We start from the raw sequence: 23,541 nt of genomic DNA, 5'->3' as shown, positions 1-23,541 counted from the left end.
GCCACACATATGTGATGTGTGGGTAGGTGAAGGTGTGAATATCACAGTACACATACATGTGCAAGTCAGAGGAAAACTTTGTGAAGTCACTTCTCTCCTTCTACCTTAGCGTGGGTTCTGGGGTTTGAACTTGGGTCTCAGGGCTTGTGCTTCAGTCACCTATTCCTACCAACCATCTTATAGCCCTATAAGAACATTTTCACAAAGAATATGCTGTAATTTGACCATGTTTCTTCCCTACATTTCCTTCTTTCTTCCTATTTGTCCCTTCTGCCCCCTCCCACTGACCATAGATGGTTTCTTTCGACTTTCATAATATGTGTGAATGTATGTATGAATTTGTGTGATATGATCTTATGTACCTATATAGAATGTATTTATATGTTCCGCAAATGAGAGGAAAAAAATATCAAATATTTGTCTTTCTGACTAAGTTGATGAACTTTCTTTCATCAGATTCGAGTTCTAATGCCTCAAGCAATTCGGCACAGTCCTTAACTCCTGGGTTTATATCTTACCATTCGATAGGCATGTGACATCAGATGATGTTCCATGCCTCAGTGTCTCTGTCTGTGAAAACCAGATAACAATGGAACCCACCTGACAGAATGTGCTACAGCATTCAGTGCCTGGCCTGTAAGTGCTTGTTGGTAAAAACTAACATATTGTTCCTACAAATAGAGTTATTTGATTAGTTGCACTTTTCTAAGCATTATAGGAAAATCAAGAGCTGGGGAAATGGTTCTCTGGGCAAAGGCACCCTTGGGCACCTGACACCTGAATGCTCTCCCCAGAACCCACGTGATAGGAGAGAGCTGACTCCCTAAAGTCGTTCTCTGACCGCCACACGTATGTGTGCTGTGCATGCACATCCACATACATTAGCACACGCAAAGAACATTAATTAATTAATGTATTCTTTAATCAAGGGCATGGTAGTAAAGACCTCAGAAGGCTAAAGCGGGAGGATTTCAAAGTCAGGGCCAGCCTAGATTACATAGAGAGACTCCATCTCAAAAATAAAAAGTAAAAGATAAGTGTGACCTCCAAATACTGCCATCACGTAGTAAACGTTAACAGAAAAAGATAAAACAGCACACACATTCCAGAAGTAAGAGTCTTCAAAGATCTCTACCCTGGGGTGGGGGTTGGGGGGCGGGGCTGTAACAGCTTCCCTGTCCACTGGACAAGATCACCATGGTAACTCACCTCTGAGACTATTGATGAGAGTGTTTTCAGAAAAGTTTAATGGAGTAGGAAAGACCCACCCTGAATGTGGTGACCACCCCATGGGCTTTGGTCCTGGGCTGAATTAAAACGAGTAAGTGAGCTGAGCACCAGAACCTCTCTCTGCTTCCTGACTGAGGGTGGCTTCAAACAGTCTTCTCTCATGTCTGCTTCATGCCTGCCTTCCCCACATGCTGCACGGTGTCCCTGCAGACGATTAGCCACTTTAAAGACATCTTTCCTGTTGGGCCTAACATGAGGTCTAATCTCCATTCCACCTTCACCCTTCAGTCACATACACAGGTGGAGGGCACTAACAAGCCATAGAGAGATTTACATACTAATGAGATACCTGAAGGCCAGAGGTAGAGCCGATTAAACATTCCTCTCCAGCCCCTCCCCCTTTCTCCCCTCCCCTTTTAACTCAGATCGATCCTGGGTTTTAGGGGATATGCATCCAGATCCATCCACCATCCGCCATGTGAATAAACCAGTTTTGGAAACCCAAGGGCTTCCTCGTGTGTTGGGGCCTCGCCGCTATGAGGAACCATGAGGAGCCAGGAGAGGCTTTTAGTTAATGAGCAGCCGGGCCCAACTTCCAGCTGGAGGAACCCGAAGCGTTCCCAGCCAACTACCCACAGCATGGCGGGAGGAACCCTGGGATCCCCAAGCCTTCTTTTTCCCAACACTTTCCGTTGCATTTTGTCAGATATATTTGCCACAAGAACTAGAAAGGTAACTAACTTGGGAGTCTGGTACAATATTCTTTGTCTCCTGGGCTGGAAGAAGATGCCCAGTTATTAGGATGTCAACACACAAGAATAATAATAAAGTCACAAACAACTGCCAGACAGAGCTGGAGAAACTCTCAAGAGCCCTGATGTGTAATTTTTTTAGAACATGAAAATAAGGGCTGCTCAACTCTTGAAGTTAACTGGGCTACGAGCCAAACCTACTGAGATCCCAAGAAGGACTTAATGAACCGTACCTGGATGATCCAATTGCTCGCTGTTTTGGTTTGTTGGGGTTTATTAGGAATCTCTGAGGTCAGTGAGGTTGTGTAGCCCACTGACTGGCAGGGCAAATGATACTGTGATAGAATATCCCTGGAATCTCCAAGCAGGAAGGGGCGGGGGGCGGGGGAGGTGTTGAGAAGCAACTGTGGAGAAAAGGACTTGACACTGAATCTGAACTTCTAATACAATTTATTAGGACTCAGAAAATACCCTAAAGTATTTTACCCTGGAAAATATTTTTAATTAAAGGCACTTACATGTTTTAATATCCCTTCCAATAGATAACAAAATTAGTTCGTGGAAACTCAGACAAGGGACCAAGGCTAACTGTCTCTTAGGTGGGTCTTTAAACAAAAGGAGGAATATCAGATGCCTTTACTAGCACCTGAAGCACTGTATAAGGGACTCTATCTGGGTAAACTGGTCACAAGCTATTTTCTCTCTGCTAAGCATCACTCATTTTCCAAGGATAATCATTTACCATTGTCAGAGCACCGGGCCCATTTGTTCACCTAAGATCATTTGCTACCCCCTCAAAATCGCCATAGCCCCACGTGCCTCTACCCTATGAGGAGGTGTATAGAAGTGTCTAGTTCTTGCTGGGCTATGGGGCAATCACATTTCTGTGACTGTTTCCTCTCATGCTAAATAAAATTAACTTTCTTCTATTGATCTGCCTATTGTCAGCTCAGCCCAGTGAACATTCACATAGTAGAGGACTTTTCCTTCATCCTGAAAATTCATATGTCTAAATTATCATCTTTCTAGTACATTCCTGAGCATTTAGTTAAGATAGAGGTAACTAAGAAGGATTTCTGGGGAAACAAAAAAAAAAAAAAAAACCCGGTAAATGCAGAAAACGTGTTAGAGAAGCTCCAAAGAGCAGTCCCTCCAGCTGCAGACATGATGCTCCCAGGATCATTCTAGATCCATCAGGAGAGTAGGCACTCAGAAAGTGAGGGGATGAACATTGGCAGCTTCACACAGATCCAGCCATCTGAGGAGACATGCATGTACACTGGAGGTACACAGAGGTCTGCCTGTGGGCTGGTTTTTTTTTGTTTGTTTGTTTTTTGTTTGTTTGTTTGTTTTTAGAAAAAAATATGGCCTAGTATGGTAGCTTGAATAAGAATGGCCCCATAGGCTCATATACTTGACTGCTTAGTCACCAGGGTCTGCAGCTGTTTGCAAGGATTAGGATTAGGAGGTGTAGCTTTCTAGACTGCCATTTTCAACTGCCACTCTAGACTCTCCACCAGAATAGCCAGGACCAGAGAACACCTCCAACCATTCTGACAACAGCAGCTCTGGGGTTCAGCTCCTTCCATCTGGAAAAATGCTTAGTAATTTGGTATCTTAGTACTGTTCTATTGCTATGAAAAGACACCCTGACTTAAGCAACTCTTATGAAAGAAAGCATTTAATTGAGGGCTTGATTACAGTTTCAGAGGGTTTGTCCATTATATATCCTAGTGGGAAGCATGGCAGGACACAGACAGACATGGTGCTGGAGAATTATCTGAGAGTTCTATATTCTGATTCATAGACAACAGGCAGAGAAAGACCCTCCTGGCTTGGGCTTTTGAAACCTCAAATCCCACCCCCAATGGCACACTTCCTCCAACAAGGCCACGCTTCCAAATCCTTCTAATTCTTGCAAATGATTGCATCCCCTGGTAACTAAGCATTTAAATATATGAGCCTATGGGGCCAACTTATTCAAATCATCTGCTTTCCTTTACTGAAAAACAAACAAACAAGCAAACAAAACCCTAGGCCTTTGCTGCTTATACACATGCTTGCAATATGCTTCCTTCAATCCGAAACCTCACATCCTAGCAGGATGCTTATATTGACAGCCAGTGCAGAGCTGTGGGCAGAGCATACATAAGGAATGCGGATGCTAATCCCAGCTTATACTTAGTGCTGTGCAATCTCAGCTGGTTCCCACTTTAACTGCTTCATTGATACAGTGCGATCAAAACAGTACCATCTCGATGTACCGTGTGAAGTTCAAGCAAATTGCAATTGTTCAAATGATAAGAAAACTAACTGTAAAACTAAATTATTATTTTTTAAAAAATAATTAAACTAAAATTAGAAACTTATTAACAATTTTTTTTTTAATTTTTGCTTGGGTTCAGGTTGTAGGAGATGGAAATGATGTCTAAGAAGTGTTTATTTAAGCAGAGCACACCTGGGTTCCTGGAATATTTGTTCATTAGTTTCAATTCCTCCCAATACTTATCCAATGTCCATTTTCCTGGCTTCCATCATTCCATGAAAATCAAGTTTCTGTCTGACGTGTGCACACTGCCTCAAAGCCCTCCAGCATATGTAATCCCACTTGTCCCAGTTGTGACCCATTCTATCCAAAGAACAAATCATTTATACTCTCGAAGACCCTGGGAAAACGGTTTTCAACGATAGCGAGAATACGATTCACCTCACTTTGTGGGTTTGCAATGCAGATTTCTGGTATTCACCTCTAGAGACTCTGATTCATCCCATCTGAGGGGTCCTGGGAGGATGCAGTTTAACAGGAATCCAAAACATTTTGGAACAGGGGTTTTCCAGCACCCTTTGAAAGAAGACAGTGCTTGCAATTTACAGAACCAGGCTTCCCCTTGCACTATTCATCTTTATTTAACTTAGATTTATCATCCCTCTAAAACAAATTACCAATATGAATTCTAGCTTTGCTGTTTACTAGGTCTCTAATTTCAAGCAAGTTGTTTTACCTTTATGAGCCTGTCTCCTTCCTTGTGATATGTATATGTATATGTATATGTATATGTATATGTATATGTATATGTATATGTATGTGTATATGTATAGAGAGAGAGAGAGACAGAGACAGAGAGACAGAAAGACAGAGAGACAGAGAAAGACAGAGAGAGACTCTAAAATGTGCCAGTGGTCAATATGCAAAATATTTATCGTTCTGTCTCTTTTCCTGAGCACACATTCTCAACATTCTGTACCTAGGTGAGACAACCTATCATGTGCTGAGAGAGCCAGTCAGCCATGTGAACAAGAGCAAGTCTTAAAATCCTCTGCCAGTAGCATCCAGTCAGGGATTACAGAGTAAGAACCACTGGTGAAGGCACACGTGGAATCAGTATTTGTGGGCAGGCATGGATGGAAATGGGACCACAGGGGCCAGCACAGATGGCTTGACACATCAAATTCTTACATCCAGATATTCAAAAGCAGAAGGGCCTGATAATATTTCTGAACAATTGACCTATTTTAAAAATCACTTACTTCACCACTGAAAAGTGTTTCTAATTTTTCATTTATTGCTTTTAAAAACTTTTAATATGACCAAATATAGTTGGAGAATAGTTTTAAATATAATAATTCAGTACACATGGAGCATCCTATTTGGATATTACCATTAATTGACCTCTCTCTCCCCAGGAGGCAGATTAAAATCAACACGCATTACAATCTAAGTTGACTAATTTAGATATATATTAGACAAATTTTCAAGGATGACATATATATGTAGGACTGTAGGTCTTGATCTCAGAAGTAAGTGATCTAGACCACACTCCCTAACCACCTACATAGCTTCTTGTTTGTTCCCTGTCTACCTCTGCCTTCAGTTTCTCTATGCCTTCTCCTGGCTTCCTTGCTCTGCATACTGCTTCATTCTCACTGAAAAGTCCTCGTGTCATAATTCTATGAAGTGATGGCCATGCCAATGGTATGGGCCAACCACAAATATATAACTTGTTTAGGTAAGGTCCATACATACCATTTCCATTTCCCAGATAAAGATTAGAAGCATTTGGTTCTTAGAACCAGGGAATATCCAAGCCTCCATGATTCCAGGCAAGTTTCCAGAATTTTCTTCCCTGGAACCACACTGTGAGAAAGAATTAGTAATAAGACTCCTGAAAGTCTAACTAGCTACAAGTGGTCTAGGAGTATGTAATGAATAATCTCCAAAAATTAATTGCTTATATCCCCTGTATTGAAGGAGAAACTGCAGATGCCTTAGCTTCTGTTCCTGTGATAAAGCACCGACCAAAAACAACTTGGAGAAGAAAAGGTTTGTTTCAGTTTATAGTCCATCAGGAAAGGAAGTTAAGGCAGGAACTCAAGGCAGGAAGCTGGTGGCAGGAACTGAAGGAGGGGCCATCAAGGAATTCTGCTTACTGGATTGTTCCTTATGGCTTGCTCAGCCTGCTTTCTTATACAACCCAAGACCGCCTGCCCAGGGGTGGTTCCACTCACAGTGAGCTGGGTCCTCCCACATCAATCACTAATTAAGAACGTGCCCTACAGATTTTCGTACAAGTCACTTAATTGATGGCAGCATTTAATTGACTGAAGTTTTTCTTCCCAGACAACCCTACCTTGTGTCTCTCTATGTCTCTTACACTGTTAGTACAGTAGAGAGCACAAGCATTCCTTCCCTGAAGTCGTTCACCAGCAAGAACAAATGCATCTCTTGTGCCTGGAGATGCATTTGGCTAAGGAGCTTGGTGCCCTCTGTCATAAATTAAATCTGACTCTAGAAAAGAAAAACGACTTGTAATTTCTACAGAAGAAAACCAAAGGAAAATGGTTATGTGACTTCCCAGCCATGATAGGACTCTGAGTCAAGGACATGCCCCCTGGAATGAAGGAAGCGAATTGGGAGGGCAGCCCCTAGAGGTGGCTGCTGGGTCCAAGAGCCTAGCACTTGCTTATCACTTGTCCTTGTTCATACCAGGCATCATTAGTATCTCCTGTCACTAGCCTAAGCCTTAGAAGTTTGCTCCTGTCTGTTTAAATTAGCTCAGAATAGGGACACACATAAGAGATGCCCTGAGTGGTGACGATGAAAGTGCTTGGATGTAGCCACCTACCCATCCACCCACTATTTTAGGATGATGGGCGTCCTGTTCTATTTTCACATTAGTCAGTCTTTTTTAATTCAGATGAAAATTACCAAAAAAAAAAAAAAAAAAAAAAAAGTTTAATCCCAAGTTAAAAGCTTGACTGGTAAAGGTTCATAATTACTCTGACATATTAAAAATTGGCGTGAGAGTGGTTGCTAAGGGACTGGGGAGATGAAGGAATAAAAATGGCTTCCCTGACTCCAGAGCATTTACCCAGACCTAAGAGGGGGACCCATGCTTCTAACACCACATCCTGGCTAATGCTGTCCTTCAGGTCATTTCTATGGCTGTTCTTCAAGTGTGAGCATTTGAGCAGTGGCAGTAGAAACATCTGGGAACTTATCAGACATACAGATTCTTGGATTGCTCATCTGGTTTACAAACAAGAAATCTGAGAGTGCCCCAAAATGTTATCAAGTGACTGTAATACACCCTTAGATGGGAACACAATCACCTGAGAGAGTTGATTCACACCCTAGTACCCCAGTCCTGCCCCATAACCACCATTCTGGGATTCTGGAATTGTCTTTCCAGGTGAGAGCCCCTGATCCTGATGCCTGAGAGAACCTACACAGAAGCATAGAGCAGTTATTTTTTTAGTTGTCATAAAAGACAGACATGGGAGCCAGGAAGCAATCAAAACCTCTACAGCACAGTGCTTCAAGTCTGCAGTTTAAAAAATATTGATTGTACAGTGTGTGTGTATGCATGTGTGCATGTGTGTGTGTGTTTGTATGTATGTACGCCTGTGTGTACATGTGTTACTAATGAGTGTACACCCAAGTATGTGTGTGCACACATATATACAATCAGAGCAAAACTTTGGGTGCTTTCCTCTATCATTCTCTGCCTTATTGCCTTCACAAAAGACCTCTAGTCTTTTAACAAACAGCTCAACTTTTTAGCTAGGCTAGTTAGCCAAAGAACTTTTCAGACCTATCTGTTTCCAACCCAATACTGAGGTTATAAGCATATACAGCCATGCCCAACTTACGGCTGCTGAGAACTCAAACTCAGGTCCTAATGCTTGCAAAGGAAGTGTTTTTATCCACTGAGTCATTTCCCCAAACCCTTGGATGTACTTTTAAATCAATGCTTAGAGACTGGAGGTGTAACTTAGCAGTAGAGCACTTATCAGACACGAAAGGCCCTGTGTTTCATCCCAGGAAGGAACCGAGAGAAGGAGGGAGAGAGCATGGAAGAATGAGAGATTTAGCACTTATAATACATGCAAATGATAAAACAAGACAAAAAATGTCAAGTGGAAATAATAAAACTTTAAAAGGCCTCTAAATGGTTAATATATAGACTATTAACCTTAATAAAACAACTCTCACTAACTATCAAAATAAATACCTACTCATTCAGAGAGGTCTGTAATAAAAGCTAGAAGCCACTGATAATCTGCCATAGATACTTGAGCAATACACAGACAGCTGTGGGAAGATATTTTTCTCTCGTTTGTTGTTTATTCTGAGATAGATTTTCGTTGAAAATTGATTGAACTTTGACCTCAAAACTATGAAAACAAATAAATATATAAAACACCCATATTTGGGGCTCAGTGGGTAAAAACAATGCTCTACAAGTATGAGGCACTGAGTTCAAATCCCCATGAACCCATGTACAAAGTTAGACATGGCAATAGCTTCTGTATTCCCAACACTGGGGAGGCAGAGGCAGTTGTATACCAAGGGCTCACTGGCAACCAGCCTAGCTCCAACAGTTAGCTTCTGATTCACCCAGAGACCTTGTCTCAAGGCCATAAAGTCAAGAGCAATAGCGGAAGACTCCAGACATCCTGCTTTGCTCTCTTCATGGACACAAATGAGCACACACACCACATAATAGATAGATGATAGATAGATAGATAGATAGATAGATAGATAGATAGATAGATAGATAGATAGATAGATAGATACCTATCTTTGCTGTATGTCGGGTCCCTATTTGAACTTTGACATCTTATCTCACTGAATTTTTACCACAAAATGAAAGTGTAGGCAACCTTCCATATGAAGTAAATCTCAGAGACTTAAAGAATTTAAATTTCTATGAGAAGATACAGCTGACTGTGGACCCTGAGTCTGGTGCTCCCCTAAGGTCCCTGGCTTTAATTACCATTTTAGTAATACCCAAGGGTATTACTCTGACACCCTCCTTGCAGAACTTTCTACTGCCTCCCTTCCCCACAACTAAGACAAAACTTTCAAAGCATGTCACTAAGCAAGAAACTACAGAAGTTATAAATGAGAACTAAACACGCAGAGTCTGATACATAAGCATGGAGAAATGAGTGTGCATCTCTAGAGACTTCCTGAGACTAGATTCCCCAGTTTGCTACATGAGGAGTTAGCCAGCTGCTTGTGACTTACTGTCTTCCTCTGTAAAATGATGATACAAACTTCCATGTGTCAATCTCACTTAGCACTTGTCAGTGTGGCTCATACAATAAATGCTTAGGATTCAGCATACCAAGCTAATGTGCTCCTGGAGGTCACAAATTCTGTGCTGTTGTGTCTGATATCATGAATTTATAGTGAAATCCAATGCAGTTCAGCCAAAGGCAACCTAATATTATGGGGACAATTCACCCTATTCTTACAGAAGGTAAAAACAAACCTGGTTCACAAACCTAGTTATCTAAACCAACTGCAGTTCTAAGATGTGACCTCCTCTTCCTCCTCTTCTACCTCATCCTCCCTCTTCCTCCCCCTCGCCCTCATTTTTTCTTTTTATTCCTTTTTAGTCAGGGTCTTACTATGTTGCCCTTGTAGGCCTAGAACTTACTACATTGCCATGTATACCAGGCTGTCCTGGAACTCACAGAGATCTGCCTGTCTCTGCCTCTTGTGATCTGGAATTAAAGATATATGCTGCTGGACTTGGTGGCACATGTCTATGATCCCAGCCTTCAGGAGATAGAGGCAGGCAGATCTCTATGAGTTTCAGAACAGCCTAGTCTGTACAGTGAGACCCTATTTCACAAAGAAAAAAAGAAAGAAAGATGAAGAAAGAAAGAAAGAAAGAAAGAAAGAAAGAAAGAAAGAAGAAAGGAAGGAAGGAAAGAGGGAGGGAGGGAGGGAGGGAGGGAGGGAGGGAAGGAAGGAAGGGACAAGATATGACATGCCTGGCCTGTAGCTTTCTTTAAAAAGAGAAAAATACAGAAATCTAATAGTGTTGCTTCTGCTTAAGAATCTTAGGTAATCTAAAACTCAAGATGTAATTTCAAATGGACATAAAGACATGAAATAAAAATGGAAGGATTGGCAAAACTTTTCTTAAGCAATAAAAAAGTTAAAGTGAAAAGTACTTCCAGGGTGTGCTCACGACCTCTAGAAAAGAAATTAATTCAATGCAAAAATCCTAGAAATTTGCTTTATGGAATTATTAATTATACAAATTCATTATAACATCCCAACAATTATTCCATATCAGGGATGCATATATTTGTAATTCAACTGAAACCACCGAATGCTAGTACTGAAGAGTTCCACAAGGAAGCCCAAACTTCATCTTACGTAATTAGGGTACACACCAGGACACACTGTATAAAAGCAAAGTATACGCTCACGTATTAGAAAATACCTCAGAATACCTTAGTGGTGCCTCACTTTTGCACAATACAGATACTTCTCTGACCACTTTTACCTCCAATGCTTCCTTTGAGTTTTCACCGCATAGGAGGCAATACAAACAGATCTGAACTCACTTTAAAACAACATCCTATAAGCTTAAAGAACAAGTGCCTGTCCTAGGATGCTGATCTTAGCAGAACACATGACTCCTATTCTAGTCTTCTCTCCAGGAGTATACTGATACATATCCTCCAGATGGAGAAAATGTCCATAAAAATAACATTTTACAGTGGTAAACTCTCTCTTCAGGACATTGTGTGTGTGTTTTCCATCAGTGGAAAAGTTGTTTTAAAAAGACAAAAGCTGGCATGGACGTTGACGATATTTTATAAGAAAATGCTTAAGAACGTGAACATAGATGTATCTATCCTTAGTTCTCAGTGGGGGGAAGTGTAAGCCAGGTTCCTCTCTACTAGCCTCAATCTCTTGTTTGTTAACAAAACCAATATTACACACCTAATCCACTGAGTCCTTCAAAGCATGACAAGCAACTCCATTGAGTATTCATAACCAAAGGGCAGGCTGATGAACACCTTGAGTTACTGTTTTTACTGGTAGACTAAGGAATTCACTTCTAGTTCCACAAAAGAAAAAGACCTGATCTGACTCTATTGATCCTATGAATATCTAAAACTATAAATGTCAACGTACGTTTTCTTCTTTTCTGCCTTGAGAAGGCGGAAAGATTTAGTGCCTGTATAGTACTCAATATTTGCATAGTAGCATGTACAAGTTTCTACTTGCAGTGTGTTCCAGAAAACTAGTGAAATAAGTACTGCTGCCATCCCCATACCACAGATGAATAAACTGATGCTCAGGCACTTGTCTGACTCAAAATCACAAGAAAACCCACGGGTGGAAGCTTAGACTCACACCTTAGTTCAAATTTTGTGTGAGCCTTTTCACTTCTAGCACACTTCCTATCCAAGAAAAGTCCTCCCCCTCACCAGCACACTTGCATCTTTCACCCGTGGAAGGTGGTCTTGAACCTGCAGAAATTTCCTTATCACTTTCTGATTCCCCTGGAAAGAGACAAAAATTGGAATGCTTAATTCTTCTTTTGTCCTATCTGTGACAAGAAAGATTTCTCCTCATGGTGCTGATACAGGTACAAAGCTAGAGAAAAGGATCCTTAGGATGTATCTGTATATTTCCCCTCTGTGCTTAAATTCCTGTTAAAGAATGGCAATCCTGAAATAACCCTTACTGAAACAGAAATGCATCTTAACTCCAAATGATACCATGGGTAAGAAGACAAGAAACGTGAAATAATGTTGGAAGACAGAGCCTCTCATCGTCCCCGAAGGCAAGAACCCCGAAGGGCACTTTCGCGGGTCTCCAGGCAGGAGCAACCCACAAAACTCACCTCCTGGGCTGTGGCTGGGGGAGGACTGGGACATAGTCGGCAAACGCTTCAGCACCGGGGACAGCTCCGCACTCTCCAACTTCCGAAGCTCCTGCTGGCTGTGCCTGGCTAGCGGTGGCTCCCAGGCTAGTGAAGGTCTGGAAGAGCCTTGATGCCGCTGGGTTCTAGAGTCTTTGAGGGACGCGGGAGCAGCGAGCGGCACTTCGGGCTGAGGCGGCGACGATCCCGGCTGCACGACGGTGTTGCGGGACCGCGCCAGCGCGGAGGAGACAGAGCCCATCCCAGCGGGCCAGGCCGAGATCCTCGGGGATCCGCACCCCTTGGCAGCCAAAGGCTTGCTCCCTTCCCACTCCGGGCTCCCCTGGAGGACTGCGCCTCCTCTGACAGCCACACGAAGGCAGCTGAGCAGGGTGCAGGGAGGGCTAAATGCTCCCACCCGGAATAGACTGAAAGTAATCTGGTTGGTGTGTGCCTGTCTGGTTGTCCAGAGTGGATAGGGACCCAGGGGATGGAAGTTTGTTGATACAGAAGATGTCCTGAGGCTTTACTGGAGTAAAGGGCGTGGCAGTAAGCAAGAAGAAGTACGTTTTCCTCCACTCTGCACTTGGTTCACCTGGGACCAAAGGTATGCCGCATCCTTCCTCTCCAGTACAGTCCCCAGAGAGGATGAAACCTCTACCAAAGGCAGAGGAGAAACCAGCACTGTTTTCACACACCCCCATATTCTTGATAATTTCATGCATGTAATACAATGAAATATGATCACATCTATTCCACATTTTTCTCCCTCTCCCCCTAACTTCTTCCAAATCCTATATACACACTTTGTGCTCCTAATTTTATGTCTTTCTTTAAATAACCCACTAAGTTCTGTTAGTGCTGTCTATATGTGCATGGATGCAGGGTTGATCACTAGAGCATGAGAATCTCACCAATAACCCCTTAAAGCTAATGTCACTTCTCTAGGCTGTGATTCATTGAAGAAACCCTGTTCAATACCATCCCCAAGCCTAGCTTGTCAACCGCCCTCCCTCATGTGTTTTCTCAGTGCCCCTTAGCTTAGGCATTGCACCCTTTGTAGCTGACAAGACTGGCTACTCTTCGTTTCAGGGAAGTGGATGTAGAAAAAGAGTCATCTCAGCTAGGTCTGTTCTTGAGAGTCAGCGAGGAGGCGCCAGCCCTGAGAACTCCCAAGGCATTACACAGGAGCAGCCTGGGCTCTGTTAATAGCCTGCTTTTCTGCCTGAGGTGAGGCTTTTGGCTCCATTCTGCTCTGCCAGCAGTAAGAAGATAGTGATGTGGAATGCAGGAGTGGAAAAGGAAACCTGGGACGGTGTTCTATCTAAAAGATGTTGCCCAAAGGGGTTTTAGGTACCACCCAAGGTGACACAACCAAGTTGTTATGGAAGTGGACTGTATGGGGCTCCTCTTTCTAAATCCAGTTTCCTATCTATTCAGTGTCTGTTCTAATAAATTTTAAGCACTGGATTGTGAACCAAGACAACTACTTGTTTAATATACAGTATATTTGGGGTTACATTGTGTAAAGGGAGGTAGACCTCCCTCTACAGAGTCCAGCACTCTTTATGGCATCACACTATGGCTCTTGCCACTCCTCTTTAAATTGCTATGCTCGCTAGTGAATGTAAAATAATATCATCACAGTGGTGGAGTCCAAACACAATCAGATCAATAAATGGGAGGAGAAAGGGGTTTTAGACTCTTCAATTGGTACTTAGAGGCAAATCAGAGGATCAGCCAGAAGAGGACACATAGCTTTCTCTCGACTTGTTTCACATAGGTGGGAAAAAGCCAAAATCATGCTTGAGCCACAATGTTACTCATGAGACTCCAACTAATTGGGCTACACAGGCTATAACCCCACTCCTTTTACCTTGCAAGAGCTGGGGCAGTGTCTTTTTACTCAGCCAACCTCAGGGACCCACCTGCTCAGGGCAAGCCAAAGGAATGCTACAGGGTCTATCTCCAAGAAAAAGATATGTAGATATAGACAGAGTAACTGTGATGAACATAGGGAACTGGCTCAGATATAAAGGTGAATATGAAGGGTGAAATGCCTCATGGCCTGCAGTTAGCAAACTGAAGATCCAGTTACATATATGTAACTATATGTTACATATAGTTCCAGGTCAGCTCCAAGGTCTAAGAAGTGGCAGAGCTGATGAGAACAACTCTGAAAGTCCTAGTTTGAGTCAGAAGCAGGACAGCCAGTATCCCTGCTTGGATACACAAACATATTCTCCTTACTCCACCTTTTTTGTTCTAGTCAAGCCAATGGCTTGAATAAGCCCCAGCCCCCATGGCAGAGGTAGGCAGTCTGCTTTAATCAGTCCACCAATTCAAAAGTAATCATGTCCTCACAGACATTCCTGGAATAACATTTAACCAAATATCTGGGTCTTCCATGGCTCCACCAGTCAACATATAAGACTAACCCTGCCATTGCAGCTATATGCATTGCTTTTTAATTCTTTGATCCCTCTTTATCCTTTCCTTGCTAGCCATATATCTATAGCCTGTTGTAAACCCTCACTCTGGGCGGAACCTGTAGGAAGCAATTTCTAGGTGTGCACATCTTATTCTGGCACTTGACCTGTTTTTCCTGTGAACCACACATGGGCAACTTGCTTGGCCTGGTTTAGACATAGTTCAACCACCAAACGTTTGGTTTTGGTATACACTCACTTATAAGTGGATATCGACTGTTGAATAAATGACAATCATACTACAGTTCACTGACCCAGGAGAGCTGAGTAACAAGGAGGGATCTATGGGGCGTGCATGAGATGTCCCACTGGGAAGACTTTCTCTGGTCCAGTATTTCCTCACTGTGCCCCCTGTTCTCCCTTTTGGAATGGTGATGTATATCCTGTACCATTTTATGTCAGAAGTATATGGTCTGCTTTTTATTTTTTAAAGCAAGGGTTTACAATTAAGTGATCTCTTTGAGTCTAAGAACTTTAGACTTCGGGCTTTTAAACAGTGCTGAAACTGTGAAAAACTATGGGGGCATACACTGTTGTATAAGATGCATTTTGTATTATGATATGGCCATAAGTCTATTAGGACCAGGAAGTGGAATGTGGTCTTTTTAATGAAGAGCATTGCCTCGAAGTCTTAGGCATTTGAATAGTGGTGAAGCTCAGAGGCTGCAGCTTTGCTGAAGGAAGTGTGTCACTGTCGGTGGGCTTTGAAATTTAAAAAGCCTGTCTAGTTTGAGTTCATTCTTTCCATTTAGCACATCAAGTTCAAAATGTGACCTCAGCATCCAGGTCCCTCTGCCATGACTACCACTTGCTGCCTTGTTTCTCCGCTGTGAACGTTATCTCTTTGGAACTGTGAGCTAAAGTCCAACTTACAGCCGCAGGATTAGTTATAAGAGTGGTAATGACTCAGAAAGGGAGCTAGGTGTCCAGAAATCCCACCCATGAGGATAATGACTCAAGCGAGCTGCAATCTCAGAGCTCACTGAACCACTTACAGGCTGCTTAGCACGGCTGAGAAGTCTCTGTTCCCAGTAGCTTACCTGCTCAGCCGTTCCCTTCACAAGCTCTGTGAAAGGGGAGGAGCTTTCAAGAATCTTCGAGTTTTCCACTTTCCCAAACATGTGACCTTTAGTTATCTCCTGGGTCTAGAGAGCTTCCCTCTCCCTCTTGAAAAAAAATGTTTTGATTCAGAAAAAATATACATAAAATTCAAAGTCCTATGGGCTGGGCATGGTGGTGTATGTCTTCAATCCCAGCATTTCAGAGGCAGAGGCAGGCAGATCTTTGTGAGTTCAAAGCTCGCCTGCTCTATAAAGCAAGCTCCAGGGCCACCAGGACTACTTAGTTAAGAACCTGTTTCACAAAAACAAACAACAACAAAATTGGAAATCCTCTACTTTACAATTTATGGGTTTGAATGGAGATACCCTGCATGAATGAATAATATTGCTCTCAGAATCTATAGGTTACTGGGTGAGTTACTTTTCTATCATTATGATCAAACACTATGACCAATACAATTTATACAAGGAAGAGCTTGAGGAAGGCTTATAGTTCCCGGAAGTTAAGATTCACAGTAATAGAGACAGCATAGCAGCAGGTGGGAAACATGGTGCTGGAACAGCAGCAATGAGCTCATATCTCACGCCACAAATAGGAAGCAGAGAACAAACTCAAATAGCACACGTCTTTACGTTCTTAAGATATGACCCCAGTGTTATACTTCCTCCAGCAAGCCACAGCTTCTAAGCCTCCCCAAATAATGCCACCAACTGGAGATCAAGTATTCAGATGCCCAAGAGCATGTGAGACACCTTCATTCCAAATACCAGTTATTAAACAAAAGTCTTAGTGCCAGATGTGGAAGGAGTCCCCAGGGATTACATATATATATATATATATATATATATATATATATATATATATATATAGAGAGAGAGAGAGAGAGAGAGAGAGAGAGAGAGAGAGGCTATCGCCAAAGTCCTCAGTAACCTTACCTAACAGTAGAACTTTCAGGTTACAATACCAACTTGCCAGTCAAAGTTGCCCACTGATGCAATAGTGGGATGACTGTTACAAGAATAGCCAGTTATTCTCTGAATGGCTGTGAGATATTTGTACACCCGTGTTTATTGCTGCACTATTCAGAATACCCAGGAAGCAGATCTCTCCTCAATGTCCATCAACAAATAAGTGGATATAGGTAATGTGGTACATATACACAACAGAATTTTATTCTACCATAGTAAAGAATGAAACTGTGACATTTTCAGGAAAATGGGTGAAAATGGAGATCATTATGTTACATAGAATAAACGAGACCCAGAAAACATCATTTTCTTTCATATGCAAAATCAAATGCAAAATACAAAGCTATGTGTCTGTGTGTTTGTGCACACAGATGCTGGTGACGATGACAATGACCACGATGATGACAACTACGACGTTCTCCCACTCCGTGCTTGGAAAGAACAGGAAGCTGGTAAACTGAGACAATTGTCCTCATCTTTGTTTTTCACTTGCATTTTAGATACAAGTCTGTGTATGGGCAGCTAGAGCTTGGCTGTAGAACCTGTCAGGGAACTTACTGGCTATAGGTGATTTAATTTTTCTGGACCTACAATCTCTCCTCCCATGCTTGTGACTCCATCCAGCTAGGGCAGGAAGCATTGCACCAGCTCAGCATAGTTCTGCACTAAGACAGTAAAGATCTGACTCACCTGCCAACATCCCACTAGAAACTGAACATCATCAATACAGAACAATTTTTTTGGGATACTGATGGTTTTTTTAAGTGACAGTGTTGAACTTTACCTGAGCTCTGTGCTTCTGGGAAATGATGGAGTTTAGTACCTCCCCCATTATTCTCAGTCAATCCAGGCTGTTCTGAAACAAGAAAGACTATAGACTCAGTGATTTATGTAATGTTTGTTCTTCATAGTTCAGAGGCCGGGGCTCTAAAACTAGGAGGTCAGCATAGCTGTGGGTCGAGTGAGGGCCTTTCTCCTCCTGTCTTCACATAACCTTCTTTCGACAATGTCTTCTCTTTTCATAAAAAGCAATAATCCCATTAATGGGCTTCTAGCTTCTCAGCCTAAGCCAACCCTAGATAGCTCTCAAGGATCCTACCTTGAGATATCATTACACTGGGGATTACAGCTTCAACAGATGAATATTGGGGCAACATAATCAGGGTATAGCATTCTACATAGTCGTATTCTAGGAAACCACTCCCCAGAGGAAAATAATACCTTCCCCCTTCTTACTTAGAGAAAAGTCGTTATGAATGTCACATTACCACCTTGTTTACCTATAGCAGAGCTAGACATGGACCCTCCTCTCTATTTGTTAATTGTAAATGCATCACTGACTCTTTCATCAACACTGGCCTGTGGAGAGTTCAAGTATTGCAAATACAGAGTCAAGATATCTTGGGCTTTCTTTAGCCCACATTAATAGTCATTCACTGCCCACCTCTGTGTCTGACATAATAATATCCTTATGACTACCAGCTACCAGGGTACGATCTTCCACCAGCCCAAAAGTGTAAAATGTCATAATACCTGAGACTTATGGCAGAGATGTCTAGTGCTTTGCCAAAACCCACCCACCTGATGTCCCCATCAATGGATTTGAAAGGTGCCTTGATTATGACTCGCTCTCATTCTATAGCTATTATTGCACTGAAACATGGAATGTAGGGTGATGTGAATCTGTGTTCCTGGGCCATAGCCACTCATATGTAGCTCCAAAATAAACTCTCTCATTTCTTTTGAGATGACAGCTGTGTTTTTGCATCAACAGGTTCAATACAAACAATGACTGCCAAAGGAGAAACTGGAGCTGACCAGCATGCCAGTGACAGCAGCAAAGTTCAGAATAGAGCCCAGCTCTCACTCCAGGATTCATCTTGGACATAAACACAGCTAGCATTCCCCTGCCTCAGCTCCTCATCCTTGTCTTGTCAGATGTCTTCTGCTGAAACATGATTTCTAGGGCAGCTCTGAGGACTCCTGAAAAGGCCCAACCCAGATAATAAAATCTTTCGAGCCATGTCAAATGTTAAGATTGAAGTTGTAGTCTGCCCTAGGTTACTCCGTTTGTATAAAATAGTATCTTTCCTGATTGCCCTACTCTGGGAGACTCCATTTTAAGGATGACTCTGTACTTGGGTTCACACATAATCGATGTTATCTGTCTAGCATCATCCACATAGAACAAACTGATAAATGACCCATTCCTGTTGAAAGTAGAAAAGATGAACTGGCTCTGTAAGCACATTAATATACTAAGACAATTTTAGGAAAAGCAAGCACAACGACTTATCAAACATGCCAGACCAAGGAAAGAGTGCAATCCCCTCCCCTGTGCCCTGTGAAAAAGGTAGACATTCAATGCTGCAATGGTAACAGTTCCCAGTACCAGGTCACCTCACCAACCCACAAGTATGTCAGAGGGCCAGAAGACAGAGAACTCCCAACTGTCCCAATGGCTTCAGCTCACCTCAGTCCCCGCTGTTGATGTAGCCTACTCCAGATGCCGTCTTCCCACCCTTCTGTTCACCTGTCTGTACTTGCCTTACATCTGTCTGCTCTGATCCAGTCCTGTCTTTCCACCTCACTCCAGTAGTTGAACTCTGACCCTGTGGCCTGTCTCTACCGCCAACAGCAGTAGTATCTTCTCAGTGTTTTCTGCCCCTCACATGGTGAGTTATTTCACTCCCAGGGAAGCTACTTTACATTTTCATCCATTTCGCAGCTCTAGCTTCTTAGGTCTTTTTGAAACTCTTTTCCTCATTAACTTCTTACGAAGAATGACCCTATGTCATTCTTAACCTATATATACACATACACATAGATAAATTTACCATGTAATATGTGATGTACAATATGAAAGTGTGGAATAAAAGAAGCTCCAAATGCCTCCACCAAGACTATTGAGAAAAGCAGACGTGTCTGCTCAATCACTGCCAAAGACATCGCTAGACGTTGTGGATTTATTGCTATTCAATAAATTCTGACATTGGGGATGACACAAACTTTCCATCTGTGTTTCTGATATAGCTTGCTGACTACATCAAAACACAGGAGCAAAGACTCAGCCTCCACAGGGATCATGAAGCACTGATTGACCACCAAAGCCTCTTTATGATTACACAAGTGCAGAACTAGGGGTGGCTCCTACTCAATGGGAACTATGTGAGAAGAACCACAGTGCTCGAAGTGTGAGAGTCAGCACAGGCACTGGTGAGCAGACGAAGCAGAGAGAGACATGCGCAGAACATAGCCTGGGAGGGAAAGGGGATTTGCACCAAGGGCATTACTGTAAGCATCTAGGATTCATAAGGATAAACATCACAGGTGTTGCTCTTGAAAATAATGGCACCCAGAATGTTTTTCTGCTAGATGCTCCATTGTTTAATTTTTCTTTGTGGTATCCTTGTGGGTTAGAAAAGTTAAATGTGTTAGTCTTTCTCATTTCTTAGTCTAACAAAATTAAGACTAAAATAGATTGTCCCAGCTTAAGTGATGAGCTGTAAAATTCTGAGCTAACCACTGTTCAAACTATTGTAAAAACATTATCTTCGAGTGTAATACACACATACATATACGCAGGAAAATGAACTAGGGAACTATATACTTCAATTTTCTATCCAGTATGGGACGTCTGCTAAATTGCTAACAAAAAATAGTAAAATTGACATTGATAACCTACGATTAATGCCTAGAATAAGTCCATCATTTTTTAAAACTATATTCTTTTTAATTTTTATTATCTTTTTATTAAATAAAATATATTGAAATAATATAAATACATGGGGCACAAATTCAGTAACTACAGAAAAACATGAACAATCAAAGTTAACCGTCAATGGTGCTAGGTTTTAGACAGAGAGTGGGTGTTTCAAACGGGCTGAGATGGGTTGCTGAGAAATAATGGACTTATTAAAGAGTAATTAACAACATGGACAGACAGGGACAGCAGCGTGGTAAGCAGAGTTCATAACCCAGCACCAGAGAAACCTTGCATGGTGAGCGTCTGAAGAGAATGAGAGCCTCTGTAGCAGAAATGGGGTCTGGTATACTTTTCTGAGGATGGGGGAAGGTTTCACACTACAAGCCAGCATCAGGCTCTCAGATTCCCAGACAGGAGGCACAGAATCAGGTGGGGAATGGGATGAGCCTGAACTGATATCTTACACCTTAAAATCAATAATACCCTTTGGTGCTAACTCATTCCCCAGGTGAGAAATCCTGTCTGCAATGTCAGTATCTGTGAGAGGATAGCTGCCTCAAGCAGCAAGTTGCATTCTTAGAAAGAATCAGCCTGGTGCAGCTCCAAGTAGCTGGAGGAGTGCCCCACCTACCTAGGGGCCTTCACTCAGGCAAAGCCTGGTCCTAGGCTACACTGGAGAAAGGACCTGGAGAGTCAGAATCTGAACAAAGTCAAGTTTATCAAGTTCAAATAGGGGATAGTGGGTGTCTAGGATTTAAATATGACAGACAAGAGAGGGGGAAGCAGAGAGACAGACTTAGGTATCTTTATAGTGTGTGTGTGTGTGTGTGTGTGTGTGTGTGTGTGTGTGTTTAAGTTACATTATTTAAAAGATGTAATTTCCAAAAGGTTAACAGGTTAAGCAGTTTTAAATTTAAGTTAAAAAGATAACTGAGCTGGTTTTTGTATGTGCGCGTATTTCTTAACTGAAAGACTTTCCTTCTGTATAGAAATTGTAAAGTGGTTCTGTGGAGTACATTGTTTACATTCAGGAATGAGAGGAGACAAACTCAGAGTCGCAAACACTGACTCTGGGTATGGTTTTTTCCTAACATCCTCCTTGGCTGTCCTGAGGAAGGAAAGCTCTACCTCTACAGCCATCTTTGATTTTATCAGTCTTGTAGAGGTTTCTTGACTCTCAGACATCAGAAAACAAAAATTAGATCCCAGGACTCGGGCTTCTCACTCTTCCTATGTGCACAACTTTCTAAGTGTGCATGTTCCTGTGGCTGTGTGTGTGCGCACACACATGTGCTCAGGTACATGTACATATATGCAAATAAGAATGGAGGCTCTGTGCTGTTTATTGGTTTTTTGCTTTGTTTTCTTGAGACAAGGTCTCTTACTAACCTGAAACTCTCCAAAGTAGACTAAATTGACTGGCCATAGAGCCCCCAAAATGCATTCGTCTCTGTCTCCCCAACACTGGAATTACAAGTAAATACTGCTACACCCACCTTTTTCACATGGGTTACAGGGATCAGACGCTGGTTCATGTGAGCACTTTACTGACAGAGCTACTACACTCATATTTTGTATGTAATCCTTAAGGATGCTTATTAAAATTTTTACATATTCTACAATATGGTTGAGATTGGCTTTGGGATAAACAGGTAAGGCTGAGGGAAGTGGAATGAGGAAGACGGGTCATGAGGTCATAAAGGAAAGCAATGGGTTCCTGATGTTAACAATCCCGTTTCTGTTTTTATGTGTACTTTCAGTTTTCTGTAACAAAAGTGACTCTTGATAGCGTGCTGCAGTTGCTCTCACTTAATTTCGTGGCACATTCTAATCTCTGGAGCAGTGTTGACCAACTCCAGGCTTGACTTTTCATGGGATCGTGAAGCGAATGTAAAAGCCTCAGCAGCTTCTGTCGCCTCTAACATAAAATACAACAGATTCGGCAAAATCATTTCATGCAGAACGTCATCATCTGTGACAAGGAGCTGACCCTCCTACAACCTGCTGTGTCCTTGCTTGGCTGGTGGTTTATGGCAGATGTTTGGGGTTTTGCTGGTTTGGGTTTTGAAATAGAGTCTTGGTATGTAGGCCAGATGGGCTTCAAAGTCGAGAGATGAACAAGGTAGATCTCAAATGCACCATGCTCCCGCCCTGTCTCCTAAAAGCTGGTATTGCAGGAGGATGCCATTGCATCTGGCTCACAGACCTGTTCTTTTAACAAATTTCCTGATGTATGTCCAGGCAGAGCAGGAAAGAAGATGGTGATTAAGTAAATCAAGGAAATGGAGCCACGTGTGCACTAACCATTGTGTGCCCATAAGGCCTCGTGTGTTTTACTGTGATTAGCTTCCTGCCAAAGTCTATGCTTGAAACCTAACGGCTATAAGAAAGACGAGTTTAATTGTTCTTAATTGTCACCACCATGTAGTAGGAAATAATCCCAGAAAAGGAAACCTAATGTCTATAATTCACAACAAAGTAAAAGACAGCTGCGTGTGCCACACTGATCCTGTCCAGCTGCTGCTGAGCAAGAGTCTGTGTTAGGGGCAGGAAACAATCCTAAAGGAAACCAAAAGAGAGAAGAAATGTAGTAATAATAATAATAGTAATGCTATTCTTCATTAATTAGTTAATGTATGCACTTTACATCCCAATCACAGCACCCCCAACTCCTCCCAGTCCCTTAAGTAGCCCTTCCTCTTATACTCTCCTTCCCTTCACCTCTGAGAAGGGGGAAGTCCCCACTGGGTGCCAGCCCTTCCTGACACCTCAAGTTACTGGACAGATAAGACAGCCCAGTTAGGAAAACGGGATCCACAGGCTGGCAACAGAGTCAGGGTAAGTCTCCCCTCCAGTTGTTGAGGACCTGAATGGGGACCAAGCTGCACATCTGCTACATACGCACTGGGGGGCCTAGGTCCACCTCTTGTATACTCTCTGGTTGATGGTTCAATCACTGGGAGCACCAATGGGTCCAGGTTAGTTGACTCTATTGGTCTTCTTCAGGAAAAACCTATCTCCTCCAGGCTCCTCAATCCTTCCTCAGGTCTTCCACAAGACTTCCCAAGTTATATCTTATGTTTGGCTATGGGTCTTTGCATCTGTTTCAGACAGCTGCTGGGTGGAACCTCTCAGGGGACAGTTATGCTACGCTCC

General features: G+C 42.4%; 1 protein-coding gene and 1 long non-coding RNA gene across 6 annotated transcripts in view; one reads left to right on the top strand and one right to left on the bottom strand.

Annotated features, from left to right (window-relative positions):
- Pde1c (phosphodiesterase 1C) overlaps window positions 1–12,437 on the bottom strand; it is a 500,617-nt gene extending 488,180 nt beyond the window's left edge. For all 5 annotated transcript variants that reach the window (XR_013103999.1, XR_013104000.1, XM_076913296.1 and 2 more), the window contains exon 1: window positions 12,143–12,437. Coding sequence is in view for 3 of the 5 variants with exons in the window: in XM_076913296.1 (XP_076769411.1) it covers window positions 12,143–12,422 (280 nt within the window). In the remaining 2 variants the exon portion in view is untranslated. The remainder of the gene's footprint in view (window positions 1–12,142) is intronic.
- An 834-nt stretch (window positions 12,438–13,271) lies between these two features.
- On the top strand, window positions 13,272–20,023 carry LOC143434462 (uncharacterized). Its single transcript, XR_013103933.1, has 3 exons — window positions 13,272–13,390; window positions 17,051–17,131; window positions 18,454–20,023. It is a non-coding gene; the product is annotated as an uncharacterized LOC143434462 (long non-coding RNA).
- Window positions 20,024–23,541: the final 3,518 nt, after the last annotated feature.

This window comes from Arvicanthis niloticus, chromosome 15, assembly GCF_011762505.2.
Source record: "Arvicanthis niloticus isolate mArvNil1 chromosome 15, mArvNil1.pat.X, whole genome shotgun sequence".
Lineage (NCBI taxonomy): Eukaryota > Metazoa > Chordata > Mammalia > Rodentia > Muridae > Arvicanthis > Arvicanthis niloticus.
Note: the sequence above shows the minus strand (reverse complement) of the source record. Positions and strands in the feature narration are given on the sequence as shown.